Below are 21,730 nucleotides of genomic sequence, written 5' to 3'. Positions count from 1 at the left end.
CCAGGTGAGATCAAGGAGAGAACTGGGATGTAAAAGAGAAAGGAAGGTTGCCCATAGATTCTTAGGCGCAAATCATTTTCATTTTGGTAACCAAGAGAAATTAACTTTTGGCATGACGCAGCAAAAATTCCCACTGAAGTGATACATATGTGAATGAATTCACCGACTTATAATTTTGTGCTTCCTCTACTATTAGTAAATGTTTTACTTCTTTGGTATGTATGAGCCTGTTTCCAGGGCTTTCTCACTTTATATTAGAACTTCAGTCACTGCCATTCACCCTTTCGATTGCCTGGCAGAGACGCATTCCGACCCCACAGACGTTACCTCCTGTCCCTGGTGGGGGACGGGACCTCAGGGGTCGGGGGTACAGTCCGTCTGACAGAGATGGCCGGTGGGTGGCTGGGAGGAGACTTCCCAGTGGCCCGCAGGAGCGGCTGTTCCCGCCCTTGTTTCCCTGTGAGGGGAAGGTGGTCACTTTGCCATACCCCTGAGTAAATTGTGGAAATGATGAAAAATCATGCTAACTTTAAAGTCCACCATTAACATAGAGAAGCGAAATCTTCCCTTTAAATTTCTAAAGATATGCCTGGCCGGCGTGGCTCAGTGGTTGAGCATCGACCTATGAACGAGGAGGTCACGGTTAGATTCCCAGTCCGGGCGCCTGCCCAGGCCACGGGCTCCATCCCCAGTGTGGGGCGTGCAGGAGGCAGCCAATGATTCTCTCTCATCATTGATGTTTCTATCTCTCTCTCCCTTCCTATCTGAAATCAATAAAAATATATTTTTTAAAAAATTCTGAAGAGAAATTAGGGAGAGAGAGAGAAATAGAAATCCATAAAATTTAAGGTTTTGGGGCTGTCTTTTCCTTAGAGAATATGGGGTCCAAAGCCCTGCATTGTTCTGGGATGTGTTACTCTATCTCCCCAGGCCGCCCACCAGACAACATTTGGGGGAGGGAAGAGGTGAGCGCATGGATGGACCCCAATAGCTGAAGCAACGCCGATCTGTGTGCCCTGAACACAATTCCTGGATTTGGGGAGAGGGAGAGGGTGCCCTGAGGTTGGAGAATGAACAGGACAGATTCGTCTGTCCCCAGACTCCCGCCCCTGGGAGGGGGGCGAGGACACCGGGCGCACCTGCTCCCCACTCTCCCCAAGCCTGGGAGCTGCCGCCGCCTGGTTTCTACCTCGAACTCAGGCTTTGTCTTGCACATGTTCTCTCTCGGTCCATTTTAGGTTGAATAAACAGGCCACAAGTAGATAAATAAATCAATTGGCCGCTGGTGGCCTTAGTCACGCGCCTGGCTGCCCCAGGTACTGGAGGCGGAGCGGCGATCCCACCCCGCACCCAGGTCCCACCCCGGGCCCTGGTCCCACCCCGCGCCCAGGTCCCACCCCGCGCCCAGGTCCCTCCCCGCGCCCAGGTCCCTCCCCGCGCCCTGGTCCCACCCCGCGCCCTGGTCCCTCCCCGCGCCCAGGTCCCTCCCCGCGCCCTGGTCCCTCCCCGCGCCCAGGTCCCTCCCCGCGCCCAGGTCCCTCCCCGCGCCCTGGTCCCTCCCCGCGCCCTGGTCCCTCCCCGCGCCCTGGTCCCTCCCCGCGCCCAGGTCCCTCCCCGCGCCCAGGTCCCTCCCCGCGCCCAGGTCCCTCCCCGCGCCCTGGTCCCTCCCCGCGCCCAGGTCCCTCCCCGCGCCCTGGTCCCTCCCCGCGCCCAGGTCCCTCCCCGCGCCCAGGTCCCTCCCCGCGCCCTAGTCCCACCCCTCGGGAGGACGCGGCCCTCTGATAGGCCGGGAGGGCGGGGGTTCCGGAGCTGCCCTCCAGGGTTCCGTCCAAGGGTCACCACCCCAGCACCTCCCCCCGTCCCCCCCCCCAGCGGGGGCTGGCGCGCACGTGATCGCGGTGACCGGGTCCACGGCCCGCACGCCCGCCGCCTGCAGCCGCCGGACATGGACGCCTCGGCGCTGAACCACCTCTGCGTGCGGGTGCTGCGCCTCCCCGAGCCGCCCAGGCCCTCCTGGCTCGGGTCGGCCGCGCTGGGCCTGGGCCTGGGCGCCGTGGCGCTGGGCCTGGGTGTGGGCACCGTGGCGCTGGGCACGGCCCTCTGGCGCCGGGTGCGGCGCAGGTGGCGCCGGCGGCGGCAGGTGGGCACCGTGGCGCAGCTGTGGATCTACCCGGTCAAGTCCTGCAAGGGGGTGGCGGTGAGCGAGGCCGAGTGCACCGCCCTGGGGCTGCGCAGCGGCTACCTGCGGGACAGGTACCGCTGGCTCCGCGGGGTGGGGATGGCGATGGGCAGCGGGGACCTGCAGGGGATGGGGTGGGCGCGGGAGGCCGCGGGGTCGCTCACAGGTCCTTCCCGCAACCGGGAGTGGGTGGGACAGGGAACAGAGAAAGGGTTGCATCCCCTCGAGCTGCGCACCCGGGGCTGCCACCTGCTGTCCCCGGGGCTGCTGGCTTTCCACCTCCCAAGGGCTCTCGCGCATCTTGCGCTCCTGTCAGGTGTGGCATCGGTCGCCAGGCGTGTCTAGCAGAAGCCCTGAGCTAGGGTTCCCCCCTGCGCCCCGCTATTTTTTCTCACTGTCTCTTGAGAACTTGGGGCAACTTGGAGCCACCTCCCAGCACAGCCTTCAAAGAGCGCTCCCAGGCCGGGCACAGGATAGGATGGAAACTTGAAGCTCAAGTTTCTTGCAGCTTAAAAAGCGCCATTGCATTGTCATTTTACTGTGTCAGTTAAAACAAAAACAAAAACACGTGCTGAGCTAACATTCCCCCTAATTCTCTCAAGCTGGTTTTTATGGGTTCAGCACCGGGTTCAGAGCCACGTGCGTGTAGAATAGTGGCTCTATTCATGCCTTATTGGGTAGGCACAATCCCTGTGAATTCCTGGGGTTCAGTGACGCGAACTCCTGGGGTTCAGCGAAGGCTGCGAAGGCCCCGAGCAGGTGGCTTTGTCCTCCTCGGGGTCTGGCTTCAGGCCATCGCCGGCCTCATTATAAGTCTGCACCTCACACTCCTTCCTCCCGGAGCAGCCCTCACAGCTTCTGTGGGTGACACAGGGCTGAGGGCCTGTAACTTCCTTCCTGCTCCCCGGGTAGAGGGCATCGTGATACCTTGGAAAGGTGAGCGATGCATCTGGCTTCAGGGAGGAAGCCAACAAACAGTCCCAGCTATCCTTCGGGTTGCATGGAGGACTCCGGAGGATGGTACATCGATTCTGTAGGCCCAGAGGCCAAGAGCATTCATTGCCATTTCCCTGAGTCAGTTGAACATAGATGGACTGAACTCATGGTACAGTGGGCAGTGATAAGAGCTGGTATTTGTGCCAGACACTGGGGTACATTCTTCACTGCCCTGCCGCCAAGAAATGTGACCCAGAGATGCAGTCCTGAGTGACAGCTGACTCAGTGTGACAAGTGCCAGGACGCACGGGAGGGAACGACATCATCACTTGAGCTGAAAATGTAAAAATGATGATGAATTTTCCTGGCAAGCCTGTTGGGAGATGAACATTCTAGAAAGAGGGAATATGCTGGGGACAGGTATGGGGGGGGGGGGGGACGGGAAAGCTAGCGTCCTCTTAGGTATTTACCAAAGCGATTGGGGACGGGGGCTTGGATAAACACTGTACCCCAGGGTCATTGCAGCGTTATTCACAGCGGCCGAAAGGTGGAACCATCCCAGTTGTCCATCATCAGGTGAGTGGGTCAGCACCATGTAATGTGTACACACAAGGGGATATTACTCGGCCAAAGAAAGACTGGAGTTCTGATACGTGCTATAGCATAGATACATCCTGAGAACATTATATTAAGTGAAGTAAGCCAGACGCAAGGAAAAATACTACGTGAATCCACTTCCATGAAGTATGGAGAATAGGCAAATTCATAGAGATGGGCGAGAGGTTACCAGGGATTGTGGGGAGAGGGTAATGGGGAGCTGTTGCTTAATGGGTACAGAGTGTCTGTTTGAGATGATCAAAGGTATTGGAAATTGATAGTTGTGGAGAGCGGCTACAGTGTTTGGACAGGTGCAAGCCTCAAACTGATGAGAGGGCACAGTCCTCTCATGGCCACATGCAAGTCCAGCTTGGAGGGCAGAGCCCTCCCAGCACAATTATAGCCAAAAGCCATCGTTGTAAGCTAGAACCTATGGTCCGAACACGTGGCCCCACGTGCCTGAGTGATGTGGGCTTGATAGAGTTCAGGTGCATGTAATTGAGTAGATTCGAAACCCACGAGAATGTTGTAACCATGTTACGTTGCCTCGTGGAATCTGGCTACAAAAATAAAGAGACGGCTTACAGCAGCCGTGGGCAAACTACGGCCCGCGGGCCGGATGCGGCCTGTTTGAAATGAATAAAACTAAAAAAAAAAAAAAAAAAAAAAAAGACCGTACCCTTTTATGTAATGATGTTTACTTTGAATTTATATTAGTTCACACAAACACTCCATCCATGCTTTTGTTCCGGCCCTCCGGTCCAGTTTAAGAACCCATTGTGGCCCTCGAGTCAAAAAGTTTGCCCACCCCTGGCTTACAGGCACAGATAGTGGTGGTGGTTGCATACCACTGTGGATGTACTTAATGCCACTGAGTTGTGCACTCAAAAATGCTTAAAATCACATTGAAAAAAATGTGGCCGGCTTGACTCAGTGGATAGAGCGTCAGCCTGCGAACTGAAGGGTCCCAGGTTCCATTCCCGCCAAGGGCACATGCCTGGGTTGCTGGCTCAATCCCCGGTAGGGGGCGTGCAGGAGGCAGCTGATCAATGATTCTCTCTCATCATTGATGTTTCTATCTCTCTCTCCTTCTCCCTTCCTCTCTGAAACCAATAAAGAAATATATTAAAAAATAAATAAACATCTAAAAATAAATAAATAAATGAATAAGCATTCATTCCCTATTGATGGACACTGGGTTGCTTCCGCCCTTTGGCATCGTGTGTGAAGAATGCTGCTGTGAACGTCGGTGTACACATCTCTGAGTCCCTGTTTCTAGTTCTTTCGGGTGTATACCCAAGAGTATGCTGGGTATTTCATGTTATATAGATTAAACTGCAACAAAAAAATTAAAAAGAAAGAGAAAGGCAGGCAGGTGTGAGGGCACAGGGAGGTGACCACACCTGCCTAGCTGCAGAGTTAGGGGGCGACGGGATCAGATTTGTGTTTTAGAAAGATCAGACACCATGATTACTAGGAAAGGTTGCTAAGAAAGAATATTCATGTGCTGGAACTAAGGACTTGGCCCAGGGCAGACCCCTGTCCACATCCAGGGTGAGGGGCTGATGAGAGGGTAGTTCAGGGAAGGGCTTACATTGACCTTCTAATGTAGCTGCACACCTCAACCCTGACGACCGGCTGGGGGTGATGTCCCAAAGTACCTGCCATATTTTCTTCCATATATATATGTACTAGAGGCCCGGTGCATGAATATGGTGCATGGGTAGGGTCCCTAAGCCTGGCCAGCGATCAGGGCCGATCAGGGCCTTCCAGCTGCCGGCTGGGGCCTTCCTTCACTCCATGCCGCTCCCTGGTGGTCAGTGCATGTCATAGCAAGCGATGGAACTCCCGGTCGAACTCCCGTGGGGACAATTTGCTTATTAGGCTTTTATATATATAGTTTGATTTTACAGAGAGGAAGGGAGACGGATAGCGAGTTAGAAATATTGATAAGAGAGAAACATCAATCAGCTGCCTCCTGCACACCCCCTATTGGGGGATTGAGCCCCCAGCCAAGCTACATGCCCTTGACTGGAATCAAACCCGGAACCCTTCAGTCTGCAGGCCAACATTCTATCCACTGAGCCAAACCAGTTAGGGCCATATTCTTCCTATGTCTACAGATCCCCATAGCACAAGCTCACCTCTGCAATGGTAATCATCCAATCCAGTGTGAACCGAAATTACTCAAACATCATCGTTATGTGTAGCGCCCTTGGGATCCGCGAGGCAACTTACACAATTGCATTGTTCTTCTCATGGAAATGGTTCTTTCTGTTGCTCTTATTTCTTCCTTTTCTTTTTTTCTCTTTCTGGGAAGTACCTCTAGACCAGGAGTACTGGCCAGAAATACCATTGTCCCTATTAACAATAGACCTTTCGGTAAATTGCTGAATTCACAGTTCTGCATACAGAAACATTACCCTTTTTTGAAAGGGGAGGGTGGCTTTGGCAAGGCGTGTGTGGCATTGAATGCGGTCACTGAACTCCAAGCTCTGTGAACAATATAGCAAGATCCTTGGCACCTCAGCGTGCAGCAGCCCTACTGTGTGTCAGCCTCTGCGGGCCTTGAGCGCTTTCTGGGAAATACATTATTGTCATTTCCTTGGGGCGGGCTGAACGAAAGTGATCAGGCTTTCATTTGAGATGAATATGTACCTCACACCTCTGATTTCTGTGCCCTCCATCAAGGAGCTCAAAAATGTCCTGTAGAAATTATGTCAGGTGCTTGAGTGGCTATGAGACCTGTTGAAATGAACTGACAGGCCCAGTCTTGCTGGGCTGCTGAGCTGATGTTTCAGACAGACAGACAGACACAGTCACTCACACAGCAGGCTAACGGGGAGGGATTCAGAGGTGACCGTGCCTGACTGGAGGCCCTGCAGACGGGCAGCCTGTCATGGCTGTCTGCTGAGAACCAATATCTAGTAATTAATATAAATGGAGAAGTCTGGTCAGAAGGCTGAATTGGGCTCTTTGATATTCACAGGGTGAATATTTGCATTTTATTACCTACTGCTGACTCAGTGGCCTAAAGCGGACTCCCCCAACCTGATCATCTTACCGTTTACCTAAACAATCACCTTTGATATGTCTGTTGGCATTCCTAAAAGGCAATTTTGTATTCTAGTAAATAAATGCAGATGGGAACGGAGACTCAGTGGAACTTGGTCTCTTGTACCCGGCTCACAGCTGGCTTCCCCCGTACTTTCAGATTTATGTTTCTCGTCTTGTGTTTTCATTTGCACGTCAGCCCTTTCTCCAAGTCTTTGAACCCAAGGCCACGCTGGCCGTGGCTTCACAGCGGTCCGCGCACATCTCGTCTTTTGCAAATGGCAGGTTTTGGCTGGTGATCAACGAGGCGGGGAACATGGTGACCGCTCGCCAGGAGCCTCGCCTGGTCCTGGTGTCCCCGACCTGCGAGGGGGACACCCTGACCCTCAGTGCAGCCTACACACCGGACCTGCTGCTGCCCATCGAGACGCCCGCCACCAACCCCGTGCTCAAGTGCAGGTGAGCCGATGGCCGTTCTTAGCCCCGGCGTGAGTGTTTGGAGAAAGTTTGCATTTCGGAGGGAATCCCCAGAAAGGTGGCCAGCAATTAGCTATGGATCCCACGTCCTCAGGATCATGAAGGTTCAGAAGCGTGTGTTCATGTGGGGCTGACGGCCATAGAAGCCCCGTGTTGGAACACCCCGGGGACAAAGGCGTACTGACCTGTCAGGGAGGGACAGATGACACCCCCAGAGGCTAAAGGACCAGCGAGGGGTGGGAGGGACTGGGGGGAGGGGCCTGGAAGAGGTGAGATTAGACCGATGGATGGCCTTGGACTGGCCCTACTCTGCCTGGAAAGATGAGGAACCTTCCCAGTGTGAGTGAGGGCTCTGTGACCCATGATATTCAGGCCTAATAAAAGGAGGTTGCAGAACAGAAACAGGCAGCTGGGACCTGCAGTCACCGGGGGTCGGAGTCCCAGTGAGCGGGAGAGTCAGCCAGGAGCCCCTGTACCCCCCAACGTCAGAGGGGGCGACAGGAAGCAGTGATTCCGGGGAAACTAGCATGGCTTCTGAGAAATCAGACGTAGAGATGGTTTTCTTATCCTCTTGTGGGGAAAATTAAAATGTGGTCTAATTACACGTTTGTTCCAGTTGCTGCATTTTGCATTAGAAATGCTAAAGGTAATCCGTATTGTAGAGCGTGTCACATCAAAAAATGTAGTTAGCCGAAAAGGTCCAAGACCCCCGAAAGTTCATAGAATGCAATTATAACCAATATAATTTCTAGAATACCTGGAGTTTTAAAACATAATAATATGCTTCTGTTATAATTGGTGTGTTTTATTCTGATTATAAAACAAATATATATTCATAGTTGAAAAATTGGAAAATACCAGAAAAAAAGAAAAAAGATAAACAAAACCCATCTGAAATAACTATAGTTAATATTTTGTCATATTTCCTTTCAAGTATAAATGTGATACAGTTTAACAAAACCCATTGTTCTGTACCTATAAATAGACTTTCAAAAAGTCATAAAAATTATGGCTAATATTTTTAAAACCAAATTGAAACGATTCAAAAAAAAAATCAGAGTTTTGAATACTGTTATATACTTAAGTTGATAAATTAAATATTTTCTTATGTCGTTAAAAAAATCTTCTAAAATGCCATTTTTTATGTTGGAAAAATGTTGCCTTCTGTGGGTGTCCTTTCTGCATTTTAACACGTCCCCACTTTTAGACATTTGAATTGTTTTTAATTTTTTTCCCAGGTATGAGGCAGAATGTGATAAGTATCTTCACTAGAGGCCCGATGCATGAAATTTGTGCAAGGGGCTCAGCCCTCGCAGCCACCGTGGCGGCTTGCCTTGGCCCTCACAGGCCCGGCTTCATCTGGAAGGTCGTCCAGAAGGACATCTGGAAGGACGTCCGGAAGGTCGTTCGGCTGTCTGGTCTAATTAGCATATTATGCTTTTATTATTATAGATAAGTCTTTGTTAATACCTCTTATTATTTCCTTAGGAGGGAAAATTTAGCAGTGGTTTTGTTAGAATCAAAAGCTATTGAGCTTTTGACATATTCCTTTGCAGAATGGTTATACCAGCTCTATAGCCACGAGCGATGTATTGGGCATATCTCTCTCATTACATTCTGACCGTTATGGTCAAAGATATTTTGCCATTTGTATGGGGGAAATGGGGATTTCATGTTGATTTAATGTGCATTTGTAATATGCCTAATGCAATTTACATTTCACGTCTGTCTATATCCTGGCTCCTGTTTGCCACGGTTAGATCGTTACTCATACTCTTTCATGGTGAAAATTTTTATCCCTTAATTTTTAATCCATTTGCAATGGCGTGAAAACCTTTTGCATGATCCCGTACAGGCTTTGGCCCCTGCCCCAAAGACCAAACCAGAACCTGTTTGGAAATTGCAAATGAGAAATGCTCACACTCTCAGGGCAAAGATGTCAAGAATCCCCTGGTCCGTCCTACTCAAAGTCACCTACTAATTCACTGCAATCCCGTCCCAAATGCCAATGACATTTGCCACAGAAATAAAAGAGTACAATCCTAAAATTTGCATAGAACCTCGAATTACCCCGAATAAAGCAATCTTGAGGCGGGGGGGTGGGGGGTGGGGGGTGGGGAGAACAAAGCTGGAGGCATCCCACTTCCTGATTTCAAACCATACTACAAAGCTACTATAATCAAAACATTACCGGCATAAAAATACTAGACAACAGACCAACGGAACAGAATCAAGAGCTCAGAAATAAACCCATGCTTACAAAGTCGCTTAATATTTGACAAAAGAGCCAAGAGTAATCGCTGGGGAAAGGACAGTCTCTTTGAGATATAGTTTTGGGAAAACTGGATATTCACCGAAGCAGGGACAAGCTAACATCACATCCCCTGATAATGAAGGAATGACGGTGACGTCACAGGGTGGGGCAGGGTCTCTGATATGGGTGGGGCAGGGGCAGGGCCCCAGATTGGCAAAGCCAGGCCCACTCTTAGCTCCTGCCACCCTGCAGGGTGCACGACCTGGAGATCGAGGGCCGGGACTGTGGCGAGGCGGCCGCCCAGTGGATCACCAGCTTCCTGAAGACCCAGCCCTACCGCCTGGTGCACTTTGAGCCTCACATGCGACCGAGAAAGGCCCACCAGATAAAGGATGCGTTCCGGCCCACGGACCAGGTGAGAGAGCGCCCTTGGTCTTGGCCCTCGGGTGACCGATGGGAGGCAGGCTTCCTCGGAGCTGAGAGCCCCTTGGGTGGGGCGCATGTCTGCTGAGCTCAGTGCTGTGGTTTTGCCTGGTGGCCCCCCGGCCCCCACAAGTGGCCTCCCCCAGGCAGGTGTCCCTCCCCCCGCCCCCAGGTGATTGCAGTTGGCAAAAATGCAGCCGTTCCCTTGGGGGTATCATCTGTGTTTGCTGATTTGGGGGAGACGCCTGCATTTTTGGCTGCGAGCATCCCCTTGCTGTTTACATAAGCCTGCTGGTGCTCCTAGCTTTCAGAACTGGTCTGTGGCTGCGACCGTCTGGCCTTTTATTATTATTATTATTATTATTATTATTATTATTATTATTATTTTAAATTCTCACCCAAGGATGTTTTTCCATTGATTTTTAGAGAGAGTGGAAGAGAGAAGGGAAGACAGAGAGAAACATCGATGTGAGAGAGACACATCGATCAATTGGTTGCCTCCTACACGCACCCCAACCAGGGCCCGGGCCAGGGAGGAGCCTACAACCAAGGTACATACCCTTGACCGGAATCGAACCCGGGGCCCTTCAGTCTGCAGGCTCATGCTCTGAGTCTGGCCTTTTTACAGTTTGCAGTTGGGGTCAGATCACCGTGGGGCACATAGGTGTGTGTCTGGGGATCCACAGACTTAAAATGACTACACCGGCTCTTCCAGGAACAAGGCTGCACAGAGTCATTGTAACAGTGGGGTTGGGAGCACATTGTTGTGTAGTTCCATTACTAGGGCCACTAAACAAGTCACGGTCAGCAAGAGTCTTTTTTTTTTTTTTTTTTTTAATTGATTTCAGAGAGGAAGGGCGAGGGAGAGAGAAACATCAATGATGAGAAAGAATCATTGATCGGCTGCCTCCTGCAGGCCCCCTACTGGGGACCGAGCCCGCAACCCGGGCATGTGCCCTTGACCAGAATCAAACCCAGGACCCTTCAGTCTGCAGGCTGACACTCTAGAGCAGCGGTTCTCAACCTGTGGGTAGCAACCCCTTTGGCGGTTGAACGACCCTTTCCCAGGGGTCGCCAAAGACCATTCTGCATATCAGATATTTACATTACGATTCATCACAGTAGCAACATTGCAGTTATGAAGCAGCAACAAAAATAATTTTATGGTTGGGTCACAACATGAGGAACTGTATTTAAAGGGCCAAAAGGTTGGGAACCACTGAACTAGAGGCTTGAAATGCTGAGTGACCTCCCCAAGGGCATCTGCCCACCGACAGCTCCAAGATCCCAAGGTCATATCCACTTCACTCCGTCATATAATTCCCGTTATCTGCAAGGCCTTCCGAATCACTGTGACTTTTCAATAAAAAGGTCCAGCTTGTGTGGCTCAATGGTTGGGCGTTGACCTATGAGCCAGGAGGTCTCGTTTCGCTTCCTGGTCAGGGCACATGCCCGGGTCTAAGGCTTGATCCCCCAGCGGAGGCAGCCGATCAGTGGTTCTCTCTCATCATTGATGCACTTGATGTTTCTCTCTCTCTCTCTCTCCCTTCTTCTCTGGGATCAATAAAAATACACTTAAAAGGAACTAGGGAAATATTTAGGGAGATTGGGGGAGGGAGAAGGGAGGGTCCCACGGACTAGACCCGCCAGACCTCTGCGAAATCCTCTGTGTGAGAACAATTTGTCTCTTCATCAGGTCGCTTACTCTGACGCCAGCCCGCTCCTGATACTGTCCGAGGCTTCGCTGGCGGATCTCAACTCCAGGCTGGAGAAGAAGGTGCAGGCAATGAACTTCAGGCCCAATATCGTCATTTCGGGGTGTGGCGTCTACGCAGAGGTAACACTAGCCTTCCTTGCCTTTTCCCTTGGACTTAACTTTTTTTTAAAGGTCCGAGAGTCTTTGAAGTGACATTAGATTATTTCTTTCTTTTTTAAAAAAAATATATTTTATTGATTTTTTTTACAGAGAGGAAGGGAGAGGCATAGAAAGCCAGAAACATCGATGAGAGAGAAACATGGATCAGCTGCCTCCTGCACGCCCCCCACTGGCCAGTCCGCAGTCCAGTGCTCTATCCACTGAGCCAAACCAGCTAGTTTGAAACGAACAGTTTTCATCGCACATAAACGGGCCTCTAGGGCTATTGCTTAAACTAGGTTTCCTAACTGGAACTCTTTCTCTTCCTTCGGATCTTTCATGTTTTTGTATGATGTCAGTGCCCCCTGGTGGGAAAATGTACACAGAACAGGCTGGGGCTGCTTTACAGCGAGCTGTCCAGCTTTCTGGACTATTGGTGAAATATACAGTTAAGAGGCCCATTTCCTGATTTAAAAGAAAAACCTGCAATACACATCCCAAGAATAATACACACTGCCCGGCCAGTGTGGCTCAGTGGTTGAGCATCGACCTATGAACCAGGAGGTCACGGTTTGATTCCTGGCCAGAGCACATGCCCAGGTTGCTGGCTCGATCCCCAGTGGGGCGCGTGCAGGAGGCAGCCGATCCATGATTCTCTCTCATCATTGATGTTTCTCTCTCTCTCTCTCTATCTCCCTCCCTCTCTGAACTCAATAAAAACACATTTTTTTTAAAAAAAAGAGCAATGTAGACTCTTAGAGGTAAAATTCTAAGTGTGGAGTTCTGCCTCGGGGTTATGATCCACAAAGTACTGGGCAGGTCCCTTTGAACTCCCGGCTTTTATCTTCAGGCCGAGGGCCGAGGGCCTGCCTCTGAGGGTAGGAAGGTCAGGCTGCAATCAGAGGTTCCTGTCTCCCCTTGTCTTTCCTTCTAATGACGCCCGAAGGCCCCCCCCCCCAGCCCCCGTTCTCCGCCCCCGCATGCGTCCTTGTGCCTCTCAGAATCTCCACCTGGAAGACTTGGTTCACATCCCACCTTTCCCATCAAACCTCCCCTGACCCCAGCAGCCTGAAGATCCGCTCTCTAAACCCCCAGAACGCTGCCTCCTACTGTTACACCAGCACCTGCCCTGAGACCTTCTAAGGCAGCGGTTCTCAACCTTCCTAATGCCACGACCCTTTAATACAGTTCCTCATGTTGTGGTGACGCCCAACCATAAAATTATTTTCGTTGCTACTTCATAACTATCATGTTGCTACTGTTATGAATCGTCATGTAAATATCTGATATGCAGGATGTCTTGTCATTGTTACAAATGGAACATAATGAAAGCATAGTGATGAATCACAAAAACAATATGTAATTATAGATGTGTTTTCCGATGGTCTTAGGCGACCCCCAGAGGGGTCGCGACCCACAGGTTGAGAACCGCTGTTCTAAGGCCTTTCCTCTGTGTCTCTGGGACTTTTAAAATGAACGCTGGCTGTTCATTGTTTCACATTTGTATGTCGTGTCCCCCCTGCTGGGTCAGAGGGCGCGCAGTCCATTGATTCGATTTGTTCTGAAAAGTAGGCGCCAGCGACCCCGGCCGGCTGGCCGTAGGGGGAGCTTCCTGGGCTGGGCGCTTTGTGCACCTCCAGTGCAGACGCAAAGGGAACGAGGCTGTTGGGCCTGGTGCTGGTTTGTTCCCATCCAGCCGGAGGAGGTACAGACTCACATGTGCAGTGACCGAAGGGTCTTAATCCACCACAGTCACACACAAAGCGATCTGACACAGCCTCTCCAGACCCCCTCCTCGCTTTCCCCCACTCCTTCTGCCCCCTTATTTCCCCATCCCTTTGAGTCCTGCAGTATCAATCAGGGTGGCTTCCTGTAGGAGGCGGGCTTCCATCACAGTTTGACAAGTGAGAGGAAAAGGGAGCATTTCATTTCAGGTGAATGAACTGACACATGAAAGGCAGAGAGAGGGGCAGAAAGGGGCGTGTCTTCACGGGACTGATGTGAACTCTGCCATCTTGGATGCGAGGGTCACGTCGGTCGGGGCGAGGGCTGCCGAGTGCTCACGTGACCTTTGCGTCCTGTCCCCTAGGATGCGTGGCACAAGCTTCTTATTGGGGATGTGGAACTGAAGAGGGTGATGGCTTGTTCCAGGTAAGACCCTTCCGCCACTGCCCAGGACAGGGAGGGGCGGGACAAGGCCCCTCTGTTCCCGTGTGATGCTTTGGGTCTGTGTGTGCAGGTGCATTTTAACTACCGTGGACCCGGACACGGGCGTCATGAGCAGGCAGGAGCCGCTGGAGACCCTGAAGAGGTAGGAATGGGCTGTAATATCTCTAAGAAGAAGCAGTGAAACGCCACCACACACACACACACACACACACACACACAGCCTTAGAGCTGACGGGCCCTCGGGACTGGGATCTGGGAACCACTCTGGGGGGGCTGGTCCCCAGGGTGGCTGCTTGCACACATGGTTTTATTTTTCGTTGAGAACTCATGATGCAAACAAACCAATTAAAAAACAGACTCACGTTGTTTAGCTATTTTGGCACATTTTATCACAGACCGAGTATTAAATGATACCAGAATATTAGGTGTGATAATGGCATTGTGGGGATGCGAGACACGTCCATATGTGTGGAAGAAGATGTGGGGAGGTGACATGATGTCTGGGATGTGCTGCAGATTATTTTAGCAAAAAAAAAAAAGACATGGGAGCCCTGGCTGGTTAGAGCAGTGGTTAGAGCATCGGCCCATGGAATGAAGGGTCTTAGGTTCGATTCTTGGTCAAGGGCACGTACAATCCTCAACCCCAGTCAGGGGTGTGCAGGAGACAATGAATCGATGTGTCTACATTGATGTTTCTCTCTCTTCCTCTCCCTCCCTCCCTTTCTCTTCCACTCTCTCTAAAATAAAATTTTAAAAAATCAATGGAAAAAAATATCCTCGGGTGAGGATTAACAACAAAAAGTAACATGGGAAAAAAATGTGTCAAAATCTTGATAAATAGAATCTGGGTGGTAACTGTGGATTCATTGCACTATTCTTCTTTTAAAATATTTATATATTTTATTGATTTCAGCGAGGAAGGGAGCAGGAGAGAGAGACAGAAGCATCTATGATGAGAGAGAATCATTGATCGCTGCCTTCTGCACACCCCCTGCTGGGGACCAAGCCTGCAACCTGGGCCTGGGCCCTGACCAGGAATCGAACTGTAACCTCCTGGTTCATAGGCCGATGTTCAACCACTGAGCCACACAGGCCGGGCTCTGGGTGCTGTTCTCCATGAAGCAGCAGGCAGGGCAGAACTGGATGGTTCTGTGTCCCACCAGCCAAGCCGCTGGGGGAACTGACCCTCATCCTTTCCTGTACGTCTGGCTCTCTCTGCCGCCAGCATGTCCCTTGGCGCCCGGCACCCTCCCCTGGGGATATCAGAGGTGCCTGCCGTGGGGGGCACAGCCTCCCGAGAGCCCCCGTGGGTTGGGCCGCTCCTCCTCCCCCTCCGTGGAGCCTGTGTTTACAGAGGACCATTGATCCAAACACAGAGCGAGGGGGGGGGGCACACGGGGTCACGGGGACCAGCTCGCTCTCCTGAAATTCCGCAGGCTCTCCGCAGCCCCCCCCAGGCCCCCCTCATTGCTCCTAAGCCCCCAGGAGACAGAGCAGCCAGTCTAGGTGTCTTCTCCTATCGCCCATGAGATTTAAAGTGCCGTGGAGGCAGTAATTTATGTTCCCCGGGGCAGGTGGTCATAAATCGGGCCGAGAAGGGCCCGGCCGCAGGACATAAATCATGGGAAGCGAAGCAAACAGTGGTGTCCAGACGCCTCCTGGCTCGGGGGGTGGGATGCTTGGAGCCACACTGTCCCCCCCTCCATGTCCTCGTGGTGCCCGGGGGCTGCGTTGCCCCCCAGGCAAGTTCTCAGCAGGGAGGTCTCTCCCTGGCCTTGCCTCCCAGTGCTGCCACCCACGGCGGGGCACGGGGGCCTGTGTGTTCAAGACCTCAGCCCGGGAGGCCCACGGAGGCCGTCCACTGGCAGGAACCGATGAGGAAGGAATGAATCTTTCCTTTTATTTTCATTTTTTAAAAATATATCTTTATTGATTTCAGAGAGGAAGAGAGATAGAAACATCAATGATGAGAATCATTGATCGGCTGCCTCCTGCACAGCCCTCCTTCCCCCCACTGGGGATCGAGCCTGCAACCCAGGCATGTGCCCTTGACCGGAATTGAACCCGGGACCCTTCAGTCCGCAGGCCTACTCTCTGTCCACTGAGCCAAACCAGCTAGGGCCCTTTTATTTATTTATTTTTTTTTGGCAGAATTTTATGATTTTATTAACACAAATACAATAGACACAATCTGTCTATTCGTTTTCTTCGCTGCGCAGCCTGGCATTGGGATTGGTGACTCTGATGGCCAGCTGGGCTGCTCTTTCCACAATGGCTTTGTGGTTCTTTGAGGAGACGTTGTGAGCAATCTCAGCACAGTAAGATTTGTCCCACATCAGCAACACTTCAAGCTCCTTGACGTTATGGATCAGAAACTTCCGAAAGCCACTGGGCAGCATGTGCTTTGTTTTCTTGTTGCTCCCATAACCAATGTTGGGCATCAAGATCTGGCCCTTGAATCTTCTACGCACCCTATTGTCAATGCCCCTGGGTTTCCGCCAGTTCCGCTTAATTTTGACATATCGGTCTGACTGGTGCCGGATGAACTTCTTGGTCCTCTTTTTGACAATCTTGGGTTTCACGAGGGGTCTGAGGGCAGCCATGGTGCCAGGGAGCGACTGGGCCTGATGGACAACGCGGAGACACAGATGACGGACGATTATAACTCACCGGGTAGGAGATGGCTCCCTTTTATTTTTTTAAAAAATATTTTTTTATTTAATTCAGAGAGGAAGGGAGAGGGAGAGAGAGATAGATACATCCATGATGAGAGAGAATCATGGATTGGCTGCCTCCTGCACGCCCCCTACTGGGGATGGAGCCCACAACCCAGGCTTGTGCCCTGACCGGGAATCTGAACCTTGACCTCCCGGTTCCCAGGTCAGTGCCGAACCACTGAGCCACGGTGGCCGGGCAGTCTTTCCTTTCCTACATGACGCTGAAAGGAAACGTTCTCCCGGTGGAGGGGGCAGGAGGAGACTCTCAGCATGTTGTTCCCACGCATCTCGCTCTTCCTGGGGCCTCTCCTGTCTGCTGCCCGGCACAGGTGCCCGTACCGCTGCCAACAGAGGGTTTTACTCACCAGCACATCCATCGGCCCCGCAAACGATGATGGGTCGCTGGTGACCTTGGGCCCACGCTGGGTGGGAGCAGCCGAAGGGACTTGGACACAGTGCCTGGCCTCCAGGGACTCCCCATCTTGTAGAACAGAGGCAGGCGCCCCAAACTACCCGACCAGGCACGTGAGGGCCGGAGGGGCCGGTGGAGAAAGCTGCGGAGGGGCAGTGACTCCCCGGGGGGCTGGGGGGGGGTCCTGGGCTTCCTCCCTGGGGGGTGCGCCATTGAGCTGGGCCTTGAGGACGAGGTAGAATTCGAATGCACGGGGGTCTGGGGAGGAGCATCCTGCCGGAATTTCAGAAAAATCACCAAACCAGTCAAATGCAGAGGGAACAGGATATGGAGGGCTCCTGGGCAGAGCCGCCTAAGGGCATGGAAGGGGCAGGGGGGACAGGTTTGAAAAGGCTGGCGAGGGCAGGTAGAGGCTGTGGCACACTAGACTGAAGCGTGGGAAGGTTCTTCTTTAGGCCAGTGATCGGCAAACTACGGCTCGGGAGCCACATGCGGCTCTTTGGCCCCTTGAGTGAGGCTCTTCCACAAAATACCGGCTCTTCCACAAAATACCGACTTCTGCACATGGGCCATGAAGTTTCAATCGCACTGTACGTGTGCGCCCGCACGTGGTATTTTGTGGAAGAGCCACACTCAAGGGGCCCAAGAGCCGCATGTGGCTCGCGAGCCGCGGTTTGCCGACCACGGCTTTAGGCCCTCATGAGCCGCTGAACGTGTCCCGGCCCAGGAATGATCAGACCAGAGCAAACTTGCAGAAGTAATGTAGTCTGGTGTCAACGATGAATTGGAAGGGGGGAGGAGGAGGGAGAGGGAGGACGAGAGGCTAGGTGAGAGTTGGCCCCGCGGTCTGAGCAATGCTGGAAGCAAGCTTGTGATTGGGGGAGAAAAGGAGGCAAGTTCAGATGGTGGGGGGCGGGAAGGACTCAGGACTGGGCCGCCGTGGACGAGCGCTGGACAGCCGGGGCCGAGGTGGGAGGGATGGGCTCCGAGTGGCTGGTGGGATGGTGGTCCCGCTGACAGACGTGAGGAGTCAGGAGGAGGGATGTCTGGGAGAAGGAAGGTGATGGCGGATGTCTACACATATCAGATACAGGGACCGTAAGTTACCTGGAGAAATGATGCGGGGATGTGGCCGCGGCTTGCACTTCCGCGGTGTGCGCACTGGGAGGCGCTGTTCTGTTTGACGGGACGGGGATGGCGCTCCCCGGAGCTGGGCCTCATGGCCCTGTGGGGTTGGCTCTCACCTCAGGGGAGAGGAAACCAGGTATTGCTTGAGCTCGCGCTTCTGTGTGGCTGTCACTCATCATGGTCTCTCTCCTACTGTAGTTACCGCCTGTGTGACCCTTCTCAACACAAACTGTATGGAAAATCGCCTCTCTTTGGACAGTACTTGGTTCCGGAAAACCCAGGGACCATCCGAGTGGGAGACACCGTGTACCTGCTGGACCAGTAATGGGAACCCCAGGTCCCGGGATATCCCGGCAGGTGCCTTGAAAAGCTGTCCTCGGAAATGTCACCGCTTGCCGTCCAGTGTTTTGGAGCTGTCGCCTCCGCGTTTGCTTGAGACCTGTGATTTCTGCGTCTTTGCTCTTGTGGACTTCCTTGTGTCTCGATGTTTCCAGTGTCCTGAGGCTCCAGTCCAAAAAAATAGAGTCTCCATAGCTGAGTGGGACTTCAGGAAGTCACCTGACGGGCGTCTGAAAATTCAGTGTTAAACTATGATGGTGGAGTAATTCTTCCTCCTTCCTGTTGATTCCTCTCCCTGGAGCGCTCACCTCCGTCATGTCATGGCCACCCCTCAGGGAAAGAGAAGAGAAAGAGGAAGAGTGGGCGGGTGAGATGCATGTTCTAGAAGGTTCTATGACCGCACGTGTGGGGCACACAAGGGAAATTAAATAGCTCCCCAAACAAGGCTGGGATGTCACTTGGCTTTTCTCCTCGAGCCCGGGGCGAGCTTCCGAAAGGGCACACAGAGAGCGGGACCTGACCTGGGGGCGGGGGGAGGGCTTGTGCCTGGGGGAGGGGTGGCAGTTCGGTAGAGCTGTGGCTGGAGGCCAGGTGAGCTTGACCAGCCAAGTGTGGCTCTGGGACATGGCCCGTGGGTCTGTCACCACCAGTGCCAGGAGTCCAGGCAGGTGCCCCCGGAACTCTGAGAGTGGGACACAGTCAAACAGTGCCTGATGGTGGGCAGCGTGGCTCTCAGACCTGGCCTCCACCATAGGTGTGATCAGGGTGTTGGTGCCATACCCAACAGGGCACCTCCCTAAGTTTAATGGGTCCGTGCAATTCTTTTTTCTTTTTTCTTTTTTTAAAATATATTTTTATTTATTCCAGAGTGGAAGGAAGAGGAAGAGAGAGAGAGAAGCATCCATGAGGAGAGGGAATCATTGATTGGCTGCCTCCTGCACGTTGGACCGAGCCCGCAACCCAGGCACGTGCCCTTGACCGGAATCGAACCTGGGACCCTTCGGTCTGCAGGCCGACGCTCTATCCACTGAGCAAAACCAGCCACGGCTGGTCCGTGCAATGCTTAAGGTGTGCCTGGAGGGATGCTCCTCAAAGAATTCCGGGGACCAGTAGCTTTGGGCAGTCCTGGGCGCCTCACTGCTCTCCCAAGGCCAGCAGCCCGCCGAAGGCCCTGGAGACCTGCAGTTGGCGTTGAACACCACCCTTTCCTCCCCGCCCCCAGGCTGTCCTCTTGCTGATCCTCTTTGAGACGCTGCTCTGACCTCCAGGACACGCCAGCCGGGGGGCAGGGAGTTGGGTCAGCAGGAGAGGCGCGTTCGTGGGAAGGCTGGGAAGTTATAGGTCCTGGTCCCTGGAGGAGGCCTCTGGTGGGATGCGTCCTCCTGTCTTCTCCCTCGTGGAAGGATGGGACTAGGGCTTAAAAGGTCACAGGGATGAGGCAAGGGTATCCTGGACCAGCTCTCCCTTCATGGGTCTTAGGGAGAAGCATTCTCTCTCTTTGGACTCTTTGCCAAACCTGTCTTCGTGGATGGAAGGGTGGATGAAAGGCGCCGTACTCTGCTACCCTTACTTCCATGGCAACACACGCCTCCCCAGTGGTGCTGTCTCCCACCACAATCAGAAGAACTGCCCCAGGCCCTTACTGCCCCCACCCTACGTAAGCATGCGCTCTGTACTGTGACCTCCTCCCACCACCAGGAACAGACACTGTTTGCTGCCACCATGTTCCTAGAAATGAACCCGTGGGTTATGGTAGCATCTCAGGATTCCCCATTCCAAGCAAGGGCAAGACTCTGGCTCCGCACCACCAATGTTTTGGGATAATAAAAATGCATTTTTAAATATATTCTTCATGTATTTCAGAGAGGAAGGGAGAGGAAGAGAGAGAATCATCGATGCTGAGAGAGAATCATGGATCGGCTGCCTCCTGTACACCCTGCACTGGGGATCAAGCCCGCATCCCAGGCATGTGCTCTGATGGGGAATCAAACTGTGACCTCCTGGTTCACAGGTCGATGCTCAGCCACTGAGCCCTGCTGACTGGGCTAAAAATGCATTTAAAAAAAAAATAATGATTGGAGGGATCTCGGTGTCGGCTCGGACTGCGCTGTCCTCATGGGGAGGCCCAGACCACGGCCTTGACTGTGATCCTGCTCTCCCTGGATCGCAGCTGCGAGGGGCCTGGGGGGGCCACGGGTCCCATGCTGCCCCCCACCCCCCGGTTCAGGAGGAGGAGTCGCCTCCATCACACAGGCTGGGGGTTGTGTTAAGCAACAGAAGGGGCTGAGAAACGACTTCCCATCCAGCTCCTTCCAAGGCCGATGGGTGGGGTCAAGTTCACTCGCCTTTGGCTATCGACCAACCTAATCGCATCACCCTTGGTGGTCCTCCCTCATGCTCCCTGGCCGTCCCAGAACATTCTAGACAGCTCCTGCTCCTCCCCCCTCCCTCCTAGGCCCACGGCCCCCGATTCCCCCACTTCGTTCCCTTCTCTCTACCCTCCACCCATCCCTGACCTGTGTCTTCCAGCCCAGACTCCGGTCCTGGTGGAGCCGTGTGGGTTCTAAGTCAAGTCTCACCGGTGTCGCGCTCTCTCTCTCTCTCTCTCTCTCTCTCTCTCTCTCTCTCTCTCTCTCTCTCTCTCTGGGACGTGCTGGGAGCACTGTCCGTGAAGTCTCGTCGTCGTCATTATTTCTGATGAGTATTTTTACACCTGATAGCATCTCGGAGCGACCGTCTTCGCCTGGCCTCGGGGAGGGGCCCCTTCCCCAGGACCGGCCCAGCAATTAGAGCATCTTGTTAGTTGGAGGCCCAGGACAGCGAGGACAGCTGGCGAGCTCGTCTCCGCCAGCGGCTCTGGTTAACATCAGCCCCGAAAGCTCTTTGTAAACACGTGAATAATTGATCGTCCGGCGCTCGCATAGCTACCGAGGATCTGAGCCCGTCTGACTCATTTGCGAGCCGTTCCTGTCGTCTGGCTGCCATAACACGGGAGGAATGATGATGGTTTCTTGGAGATTCTTCTGGGGCTGGAGTTGCCAAGACCGAGGCTGTAATGGTTTGTTATGATGACCTTTGTCGTTCCATTAGGGCTCAATTGCTTTAAAAAATGAAGTGCGCGGACTTTCGGAACGTTGTTAGCCTCTAGGCTGACCTGACATCATAGTTTACATTGCAGAATGTATTAATG

The 21,730-nt window shown here is 52.9% G+C and overlaps 2 protein-coding genes across 2 annotated transcripts; one reads left to right on the top strand and one right to left on the bottom strand.

Annotated features, from left to right (window-relative positions):
* The first annotated feature begins 1,795 nt into the window (after positions 1-1,795).
* Positions 1,796-18,985, top strand: MTARC1 (mitochondrial amidoxime reducing component 1). Its single transcript, XM_036354933.1, has 7 exons — positions 1,796-2,253; positions 7,052-7,225; positions 9,750-9,912; positions 11,617-11,757; positions 13,865-13,926; positions 14,015-14,086; positions 18,400-18,985. Exons 1-7 carry the CDS (start codon positions 1,946-1,948, stop codon positions 18,524-18,526), a joined length of 1,047 nt encoding a protein of 348 aa, XP_036210826.1. The 5' UTR covers positions 1,796-1,945; the 3' UTR covers positions 18,527-18,985.
* Positions 16,090-16,638, bottom strand: LOC118678849 (60S ribosomal protein L32-like). Its single transcript, XM_036354934.1, has 2 exons — positions 16,615-16,638; positions 16,090-16,552 (listed from the first exon to the last, which is right to left on the bottom strand). Exon 2 carries the CDS (start codon positions 16,545-16,547, stop codon positions 16,140-16,142), a length of 408 nt encoding a protein of 135 aa, XP_036210827.1. The 5' UTR covers positions 16,548-16,552; positions 16,615-16,638; the 3' UTR covers positions 16,090-16,139.
* Positions 18,986-21,730: the final 2,745 nt, after the last annotated feature.

Source organism: Myotis myotis, unplaced genomic scaffold, assembly GCF_014108235.1.
Source record: "Myotis myotis isolate mMyoMyo1 unplaced genomic scaffold, mMyoMyo1.p scaffold_m19_p_21, whole genome shotgun sequence".
NCBI lineage: Eukaryota > Metazoa > Chordata > Mammalia > Chiroptera > Vespertilionidae > Myotis > Myotis myotis.
The sequence above is the reverse complement of the archived record's forward strand: the minus strand, read 5'-3'. Positions and strand labels throughout refer to the sequence as shown.

Bases quoted from the DNA above. Each gene is read 5' to 3' on its own strand.
- LOC118678849 (XM_036354934.1), bottom strand. From the start codon at position 16,547: ATGGCTGCCCTCAGACCCCTCGTGAAACCCAAGATTGTCAAAAAGAGG.
- MTARC1 (XM_036354933.1), top strand. From the start codon at position 1,946: ATGGACGCCTCGGCGCTGAACCACCTCTGCGTGCGGGTGCTGCGCCTC. The intron at 9,913-11,616 runs GTGAGAGAGCGC...TCTCTTCATCAG, and splicing joins CGTTCCGGCCCACGGACCAG to GTCGCTTACTCTGACGCCAG. The intron at 14,087-18,399 runs GTAGGAATGGGC...CTCCTACTGTAG, and splicing joins CCGCTGGAGACCCTGAAGAG to TTACCGCCTGTGTGACCCTT.